The sequence below is a fragment of the Equus caballus genome, chromosome 1 (assembly GCF_041296265.1).
Source record: "Equus caballus isolate H_3958 breed thoroughbred chromosome 1, TB-T2T, whole genome shotgun sequence".
NCBI classification, from domain to species: Eukaryota; Metazoa; Chordata; class Mammalia; order Perissodactyla; family Equidae; genus Equus; species Equus caballus.
In genome coordinates, this window is record NC_091684.1 from 159,390,239 (window position 1) to 159,400,366 (window position 10,128).

The 10,128-nt window shown below is 39.9% G+C and overlaps 1 protein-coding gene across 4 annotated transcripts in view; it reads right to left on the reverse strand.

The window, feature by feature from the left end:
* STARD9 (StAR related lipid transfer domain containing 9) overlaps nt 1-2,074 on the reverse strand; it is a 122,323-nt gene extending 120,249 nt beyond the window's left edge. For 3 of the 4 annotated variants that reach the window (XM_005603100.4, XM_070238483.1, XM_070238499.1), the window contains exon 1: nt 1,913-2,074. In XM_005603100.4, coding sequence (XP_005603157.1) covers nt 1,913-1,959 — 47 coding nt within the window. In that variant the 5' untranslated portion in view covers nt 1,960-2,074. The remainder of the gene's footprint in view (nt 1-1,912) is intronic. The other variant, XM_070238491.1, reaches the window with a different exon arrangement.
* Nucleotides 2,075-10,128: the final 8,054 nt, after the last annotated feature.

Below are 10,128 nucleotides of genomic sequence, written 5' to 3' on the forward strand. Positions count from 1 at the left end.
CTGGAAAAACAAAAAATGGAAGCTTAGGCCAGATGATCTCTAAGATTTCTTCCCAAGTGCAAGATGAAATTCAATGACTTTGTTAATAAGTCTATGCCAACAACTTATTTGAGAGTTGGAACAATCCACATAATCAGTGGATTCCCTACATTCAGATGAGCCTCAGCGAAGATGGTGGAAGTTAAACCCTGGAGCATAGCTACATCTCTGCAGGATTCTGTGAGAAGAGGGGAGTGCTCTCAACTTCTTAGCTGGGGTCACGCTGGGTTTATCCATATTTGCTGCCAAATCTGTGCTCCTGAATCTTCAGCCTGCTATAATCTGCTCACTCCTGGATATCTGCAATGTTGGTTCTACCACTTGCTGCTCAAGGGTCTTAACCTGAGCTCAAAGTAAATAAGCTTTTGGGTCCTTCTTCTCACTTTTGTTTGATATGTTATTCTCTACTGTGGCTGCATATAACTCAATTTCAACAGCATTTTCCTAATTGAATCCATGCTATTATAAATCCCAAATTCCCAAGGAACTGAGAAGTTACTGTTAGGAGTGGTCAATGTTGTTATCCCGAGAACAGTTCTGCAAAAAGAGGATGTGCCAGAAGCTACCTCCAGAATAGCAGCTGTGCCTGTGAAAACCCCTTAACTCTGACCCACCACATCCAGTAATGCAGAAGCCAGATGTCATAAGCCATTTACCCATCTAAACATAGCAGTTCAAGCAGGAGCTGCTTTCCTTCTTTCTTCCTGGTCCCTCTTTTACCATTTTCCTACTTCTCTGTTTTTCTTGTTTCTTTCCCCCATCTCATTTCTTTCCTAATTACTGTCATTTGCATAACTTTTCAATATGACTCCATTTCAGGACAAACAAAAGCCCTGCTAGTACCAAATTTTATTACAGGAGACAATGCCTTTTTTGGCCCTTCTGCCCAATTTTCAAGCCAATTTATGTCCTGGAAATTTTTAAACCTCCCAAATAACTCCAATATGTGCCTCCTGGTCCCAAACCACATTCTGCCAGCTTTATCTCCCATCACTCACCTCCCTCCACATACCCTCTCTCCAAACAACCAAAACTTTTCTGTTTCCTCACAGCCTGAGTCCTTTTTTCTCAGCGTTCTTACTACATAGAGTGCTCTTTACACCTTCTCCACCTGTCCGCAAACTCTAATCGCACTTTGGAAAAAAGTTCAAACACCAACCCTTCTGTGAAGCCTTTCCTGACTTTCCAAACCTATCAGTGAAAAGGGGAAGAAATTATGTGGGTGGACGCTGGATGCCTCCAGAGCGGAGAGGGGCAGGATCCGATTCACCGAGAAGGAAATGGGTCTTACGACGCCGAGGGAAGGGGTTAGAATAACTTCCCCTACTTCACATTTCAGCTGCCGAGCACAGGATGAAACCACGATCTCTCCGGGCCTCAATTTCCCTCTCAAGTCACAGTCTGCCTCTCTCCACATCTTCGCAGAGAAACCCACGTGCGCCCAGAAACACGCACAACTCTCAGTCCTCGCAGGTAGTCCAGAGCCACCCAGGAGAGAGGGGACTGCCGGTCCCTCTCCCGGCGCGGAGAGACTTTCTCAGTCCTTCTGAACGTACCCAGCGAGGAAGGCCCAACCCGTGCATCAAGGCTGGAGCCGCGGTCCCTCAAAACCCCTGCTGGCAGGACTCCAGGGACACCGACACAGGACAGCCCCACCCCTGAGGCCATGCAGGAGCCGCTATCCCCCAGAGCACGACGCGAAATCCCGCCCGGGAGTCTTGTCCCGCCAGGCCCTCACAGTTTCCGGACGCTGGCCACTGGGCCACTTTGTGTCTGACTTCTCCGCGCCACAATCACTTGAGGGGGGAGCAGGGACCTCGCCGTCCTCTCAGTTCATTTGACGCCTCAGGCGCCCCCTCCCGCCCACACTCACCTCTTGCTGAGGGGCCGGACCCTCACGGCCACCCGCACGTTCGCCATCCCTCCTCCACCGCCCAAGCCCAACAGGTCCGCCCAGCCGCAGCATCCCCGGCCCAAGCCCCAAACCCAGCCGGAGCCCAAGGCGGCCCCGCCCGCCCCACGCGCCTCCCAGGACGGGCCCGCCCAAGCGCGCGCCGCAGGCCGGCCGGGGCGGGGCCCGACGAGCCTCGACCAATCCTGAGCCCCGTGGGCGGGAGCGAGCAGGCCCCGCCCCGTCTACTAGGAACCAGCTTTTGTTCCGTACAGGCCGACTGTCCTATATCAAGTCAAGTGAAAGCGCGAAGTTTTGGTTAACGCCCGACAGTTTACAAAGCAGTTTGCTAGATACTTTTATTCACTGCGTTGGCTTGAGCTGTCAATTCTGTGGCTAAATTTTAGGAGTAGAAATGAAATGGGGAACACCGACGTTTTTGAGTTCCTAGCAAGGAGCAGTGTTTCTCTTTGCAGAGGCGTTTGGAGTGTGGAGTTTAGAGTCTCACGGGCGAGCTTCTCTCCGTCGCGCTGGTACCTCGTGGCCACCCCTGGCAGCGTTTGTGGTCGCGGAGGGAACGCTGTGGTCAGAACTGGTTTATTAATTTATCCAGGAAATAACTGAGTGCGTAGTGTCAAGTGCGTCCTAACGCGTTGAGGATGCAGTCTCTGCCTATGTGGAAATTAGAATCTACAGGGAAGGGAAAAGAGACAATAAATACATAAATATCTAATATGTCAAATGGTGCTAAGTGCAATTTAAAGAAAAAGCAGGCTAAGGAGTTATGGTAATGGTCTGTGTGTGTGTGTTTATGTATAAGGAAAGGTGCCATTTTATATAGGATCTTCAGGAAAGGCCTCACTGATAAGGTGACACTTGACTAGATTTGGAGAAAGTGAGGGAGGGGGCAAGGCAGGTAATCATTTATTTAACAAATATTTATTTCCTAAGTAAATACCTATTATGACAGGTTTTGTTCTAAGCACGAGACATAGCAGTGAAAAAAAACAGGCAACCCTCTGACCTCATGCAGCCTGATGAGAGAAACTCACCATAAGTAAAACAACTTAAGTAAAATGTATATCAGGTCAGCTAAGGAGAAAAAAATAAGGCAGGAAACGGGATAGAAAGTGAGTAGAGAGGGTGTTGAAATTTTAGATTATATGGCCAGAGGAGACCTCGCTGAGAATGTGACACTTGAGAAAAATCTGAAGGATGTAAAAGGAGAATCATGCTGTTATCCAGAAGAAGAACAATTCCAGACACAGGGAACAGACCAATGGAAAGGGCCTGAAGTTGGAGATAGCCTGGAATGTTGGAGGAACAGCAAGAAAGACAGTGGGAGTGGAATGGAGTGACAGAGGCGGAGAGTCACAGGGTAGCATCAGGCCATGGTACAGCCTTTGGATTTTATTCTAGGGGAGGTGGAAAACCATTGGAAAGGTTTAAGGAAAAAGTAAAATTGTATGATTTATATTATTAAAGGATAATTCTGGCTGCTGTTTTGAGACTAGTCTGAGGAGAGGGTAAAGATGGAATCTCAAGAGAGACTAGTCAGGAGGCTGAGTGCTCCAGTGGTGGTAAGAGAGTCATGGTGGTGCCTTTGATTTGTGTGTTAGGTGTGTTCCAATAGCACTTTACCTGTCCAGTCTCTTCTCTCTCATCTATTTGAAAGTATGCTTCCTTACACTGGGACAACTGGTTTACAGTTCAGATTCACCTGGAACCCTAGTCTTCTGAATGGCTTCTCTACTCACTGTGTTTGCAGTGAAAATAATCACTGTATTAGGGAAAACAGTATGGAAATTCCTCAAAAAATTAAAAATAGTACTACCTTATGATCCAGCAATCCCTCTTCTGGGTATATATCTGAAGGAAATGAAATCACTATGTTGAAAATATATCTGCACCCCCATGTTCATTGCAGCGCTATTCACAATTAGCCAAGACATGGAAACAACCTAAATGTCCACCAAAGGAAGAATGGATAAAGAAAATGTGATATACATAAAATGGAATACTATTCAGCCATTAAAAAGAGGGAAATCCTGCCTTTTGCAACAACATGGATGGGCATTATGCTAAGTGAAATCACTCAGATAGAGAAAGACAAATCCTGTATGATCTCACTTATATATGGAATCTAAAAAAGCCAAACTCTTAGAAACAGAGCGTAGATTGATGGTTTCCAGGGCTGGGGCTAGGGGAAATGAGGATATGTTGGTTTACAGATACAAATTTCCACATATATGATAAATAAGTTCTGGGTATCTAAGGTATAGTATGGTGACTATAGTTAACAATACTGTATTATATACCTGAAAGTTGCTGAGAGAATAAATCTTAAATGTTCTCACCACCACAACAAAAAATGGTAATTACGTGAGGTGAAGGATCTATTAACCAATCTTATTGTGGTGATCATTTTGCAATATATACATATATGAAATAATCTTGTATACCTTAAACCTAGACAATGTTATATGTTTATTATATCTCAATAAAGCTTGGGGGAAAGTATTGCTATATTAATATATTTCTATATTTAGTTTGGAGAAACTGGCATAACAGTATTCTGTATTTTTAAAATTATTTCTCTCAAATATTTCACGTCTTTAAAATACAAGGACTCCTTTTTTTAACATGACATAATACCATTATCACAACCAAAGACATTATTTCCTTAATGCCATCAAATATTCAGAGTTCAAATTTCTCTGATTGTCTCATAATTTTTTTCAATAGTTTCTTTGTTTGAATCAGGATCCAAATAAAGTTTGGTTGATATGTCTTTTAATCTTTTATTCAGTAGCTTCCTTGTCCCTCTTTTTTCCCCCCTCACTTATTCGTTAAAGAAATCAGGCCATTTTCCTGTAAATTTCCCACAGACTATATTTTGCACATTGATCCCTGTGGTGATATTTTAATGTTTTTCTTTCCTTTGTATTTGGTATCCTCTGTAAGTTGGTAGTTCAACCTAGACCCTTGATCAAATCAATCAGCATCTGTCTTTCTTTTTGTGCTATTTGCAACCTCTAATGATCATCCTGAGTTCATTTGGTCATCGATTCATTAGTAGTTTAAAGGTTCTGGACCCAATTTCCAGTGCAGGGGGCCCACACCACCAAGCAATTCTCCAACACCAGTTGAGTGTCTTACTATTCGATTCAATTCTAACACTATCTACCCAGAGATAGCATCAGATTCCACAGGTTAAGGGCTCAGTCCCACAAGACCGCCTTCCACTTCTTCCAGGTTGTTACCTGTGCTTCTGATACACCAGCTACAGAGTGGAGGTTCCAATGACCCCATCCTTGGGTTCGATTAATTTTCTAGAGCAGATTTCAGATGCCAGTTGAACGTCCAGGTTGTTACCTGTACTTCTGACCTATTGGCTATAAATCAGAGGCTTCCATGACCCCCTCCTTGGGTTCAACTAATTTGCTAGAGCAGCTCATAAAACTCACGAAACCTATTTACTCGCTAGATTACTGGTTTGTTACAAAGGATATGAATCAATAGCCAGATGAAGAGATATGTAAACTGAGGTCCTGAACAAAGGATCTTCTGTTCTTGTGGAGTTTGAGGCCCAGTATGGTGGCACGTTGAACTGTTCTGCTTATCCATTCTGGAAGCTCTCTGAACACAGTCCTTTTGGGGTTTAATGAAGGCATCCTTACATAGGCATGATTGATTAAATCATTGGCTAGTGGAGATTGATTCAACCTCCAGCCCCTCCTCCCAGAGGTCAGAGGTAATTAAATTCTCTAATTACATGCTTGGTTCTCCTGGCAACTAGCCCCCATTCCTAGGTGGGGTCAAAAAGTCACCTCATTAATATAACAAGCAACACTTTAAGAGTCTCATCACTTAGGAAATCCTGAGAGTTTTAGGAGCCCTGTTCCAGAAATGGAATGAAGACCAAACTTATTTCTTCTTATAAATCACAATATCACAGGGTTGCAAAGTGATGATACTCTGATTTTATCATTCTTCATTTATGAGTTGAAATACTTCTATAAAGAGCAACTTTTCTTCATCAACTATTTGGTTACCATGAGGTAAATTTCATATAGCAAAGGCAGGACAAATGCTTGATTATTTCAATTATCAGTTTTCAAACTAAATCGGTTCCGTAGCACTTTTCAAAGGTGGTTAATGAGTTGTTGTTCTGTTTTTAATATTATTATAAACTCATGGATTTAAGCATATTTGATAACTTCAGTCTAGTGTAGTTACTATTCTTGAGAGCCAAATCACCCCAACTTTGGCCAAGGGGAACCTCATTGACTTTTGAATCAACTCCAGTAGTCTTCGATAGCTTCCTTTATTTCTGACATGACAAGAAGTTCCAGGTTCATCTTGAACATTTCCCACTCCAAATGTGATATCATCCATTTCTTCAAGGATTTCTCGTTCCTTTTATATCTCTATTATTTATTTATTTATTTATTTATTATTTTTAAACTTAAAATTCTTTTTAATTGACATATAATTGACATGTAACATTTTATAGGTTTCCCATGCTATCTGAAAGTAGAGTGCTCCTATGAAACCTTTGACAAGCCAAAATGGTATAACTTGAAGATTATCCCTTACCTTCCAAAAGTTCACACTACACTTCTTTGATTTTACAGAGGACCTACATTACTAGAGTAATGACCCTTTTCATAAAAGTGAAAATCCCATTTGGATTTCTTTTGGTTAGCATCTTTTCCAACCACAATGGTATGAAACTAGAAATCAATACAAGAATAAAACTGGAAAATTCACAAATATGTGGAGTTTAAAAAATATGCTACTGAACAACCAATGAGTCAAAGAAGAAATAAAAAAATACCTTGAGACAAACAAAAATGGAAATACAACATACCAAAATTTATGGGATACAGCAAAAGCAGTTGTAAGAGGGAAGTTCATAGCAATAAATGCCTACCTTAAGAAACAAAGAAAATCTCAAATAAGCAACCTAACTTTCCTCCTCAAGGAACTAGAAAAAGAAGAACAAATGAAGCCCAAAGTTAGTAGAAGGAAAGAAATAACAAAGATCAGAGTTGAAATAAATGAAATAGAGACTAAAAAGACAATAGAAAAGATCAAAGAAACTAAGAGCTGGGTCTTTGAAAAGATAAACAAAATAGACAAACCTTTAGGTAGACTCACCAAAGAGAGAGGACTCAAATAAATAAAATCAGAAATGAAAGAGGAGAAATTACAACTGATACCACAGAAATACAAAGAATCACAGAGAATACTATGAACAATTATATGCCAAAAAATTGGACAACCTAGAAGAAATGGATAAATTCCTAGAAACATACAACCTACCAAGACTGAATCATGAAGAAATAGAAAATCTGACCACTAGTAAGGAGATTGAGTCAATAATCAAAAACATCCCAACAAACAAAAGTCCAGGACCAGACAGCTTCACAGTGAATTCTATCAAACATTCAAAAAAGAATTAATACCAATCCTTCTTGAGTTCTTCCAAAAAATATAAGAGGAAGAAACACTTCCAAACTCATTTTATGAGGCCAGCATTATCTTGATACCAAAACCAGACAAGGACACCACTAGAAAAGAAAATTATAGGCCAATATACCTGATGAGCATAGATGCAAATATCCTCAACAGAATATTAGCAAACTGAATTCAACAATACATTAAAGGATCACACACCATGATCAAGTGGAATTCATTTCAGGGATGCAAGGATGGTTCAACATCTGCAAATCAGTCAGGGTGGTACACCACATTAACAAAATGAAGGATAAACATCACATGATCATCTCAATAGATGCACAAAAAGCACTTGACAAAATTCAACATCTATTTATGATAAAAACTCTCAACAAAGTGAGTATAGAGAGAAAGTACCTCAACATAATAAAGGCCATATATGCCAAGCCCACAGCTAACAAATTCAATGATGTAAAGCTGGAGCTTTTCCTCTAGGATCAGGAACAAGTCAAGGATGCCCACTCTTGCCACTTTTATTCAACATAGTATTGGAAGTCCTAGACAGAACAATTAGGCAAGAAAAAGAAATAAAAGGCATCCAAATTGTAAAAGAAGTAAAATTGTCACTATTTGCAGATGACATATTATATACAGAAAACCCTAAAGACTCCACCCAAAAACTGTTAGAATAAAAGAATTGCGTAAACTAGCAGGATAAAAAATCAATATACAAAAATCTGTTGCATTTCTATACACTAATAATGAACAAGCAGAAAGAGAAATAAGAAAACAATCCCATTATCCCATTTACAATTGCATAAAAAGAATAAAATGCCTAGGAATAAATTTAACGAAGGAGGTGAAAGACCTATACACTGAAAACTATAGGACATTAATGAAAGAAATTGAAGAAAACACAAATAAATGGAAAGATATTCTGTGCTCATGGATTGGAAGAATTAATATTGTCAAAATATCCAGACTACCCAAAGCCTTCTACAGATTTAATGCAATCCCTATCAAAGTTCCAACGGTATATTTCACAGAAATAGAACAAACAATCCTAAAAAGAAGACCCTGAATAGCCTAAGCAAACTTGGGAAAGAGAAACAAAGCTGGAGGCATCACACTCCCTGATTTCAAACTATATTACAAAGCTGTAGTAATCAAAGCAGTATGATATTGGCATAAAAACAGACACATAGATCAATGGAACGGAATAGGCAGCCCAGAAATAAACCCACACATTTACGGTCAATTAATACAAGACAAAGGAGCCAAGAATACACAAGGGGGAAAGGATGTTCTCTTCAATAAACGGTGTTGGGAAAACTGGACAGGTATATGAAAAGAATGAAATAGGACCACTATCTTACACCATACACAAAAATTAACTCAACATGGATTAAAGACTTGAATGTAAGACCTGAAACCATAAAACTCCTAGAAGAAAACATAAGTGGTAAGCTCTTCAACATAGGTCTTGGCAATAATTTTTTAAATCTGACACCAAAAGCAAAAATAAACAAGTAGGGCTACATTAACTTCAAAAGCTTCTGTACAGCAAAGAAAACCATCAACAAAATGAAAAGGCAACTTACTGAATGAGAGAAAATATTTGCAAATCATATATATGATAAGGGATTAATATCCAAAATATATAAAGAACTCATGTAACTCAATAGCAAAAAACAAAACAATCTGATTAAAAACTGCACAGAAGATCTGTGCAGATCTTTCTACAGATTTTTCCAAAGATGACATACAGATGGGCAAGAGGTACATGAAAAAATACCCAACATAACTCATTATCAGGGAAATGCAAATCAAAGTCACAATGAGCTATCACCTCACACCTGTTAGAATAGCTATTATCAAAAAGACAAAAAATAACAGGGGCCGGCCTGGTAGCACAGTGGGTAAGTTCACATGTTCCACTTTGGCAGCCCGGGGTTCGCCGGGTCGGATCCTGGGTGCGGACATGGCACCTCTTGGCAAGCCATGCTGTGGTAGGCATCCCTCATAGAAAGTAGAGGAAGATGGGCATGGTTGTGAGCTCAGGGCCAGTCTTCCTCAGCAAAAGAAGGAGGATTGGCAGCAGATGTTAGCTCAGGGCTAACCTTCCTCAAAAAGAAAAAAAAAAAAGGAAATATTTATGCAATTAAGCTAAATATTCCCACGTTATCCTCTGTAGGGGCAATGATTGATTTTTGCATTCCTATCAGAATGCTAAGCAACCCTGTTTCTCTACAGTCTTATCAACAGAGTATCTTGACAAACTTTTGCATTTATGCTAATCAGATGAGAAATGGCAACTCAGAAGTTTTAATCTGAACTTCTCTTGTTATAAATGAATTTTCACTGTTCTGTATTTTAACCAAGCTAGCTTTCTTCCTCTTGACTCCTTAGAATGACCTTACCATGATCTACATGGTAAAATTTCAGGGGATCCAGAAAGGCCTCTTTGGCTAAGTTCCACTATATCCAATTCATTTTTTTTTGGAATTTAGTAGCCTGAAAGAATAAAAGGAATAGCTTAGAAAGGGAATCGGGAGTTACCACAGTTATCTTTGCTACTTTGGTTATACCTAATAACAGCAATGACTTTCACTTATTATATAATAATAATTATATTATTGTTTTTCATGTATTATCTCATTTAATTTTCCCAAGAATCCATGAAGTAGGTACTGTTATCACCTCCATTTTAGAGATGAGGAAATTGAGATTGATAT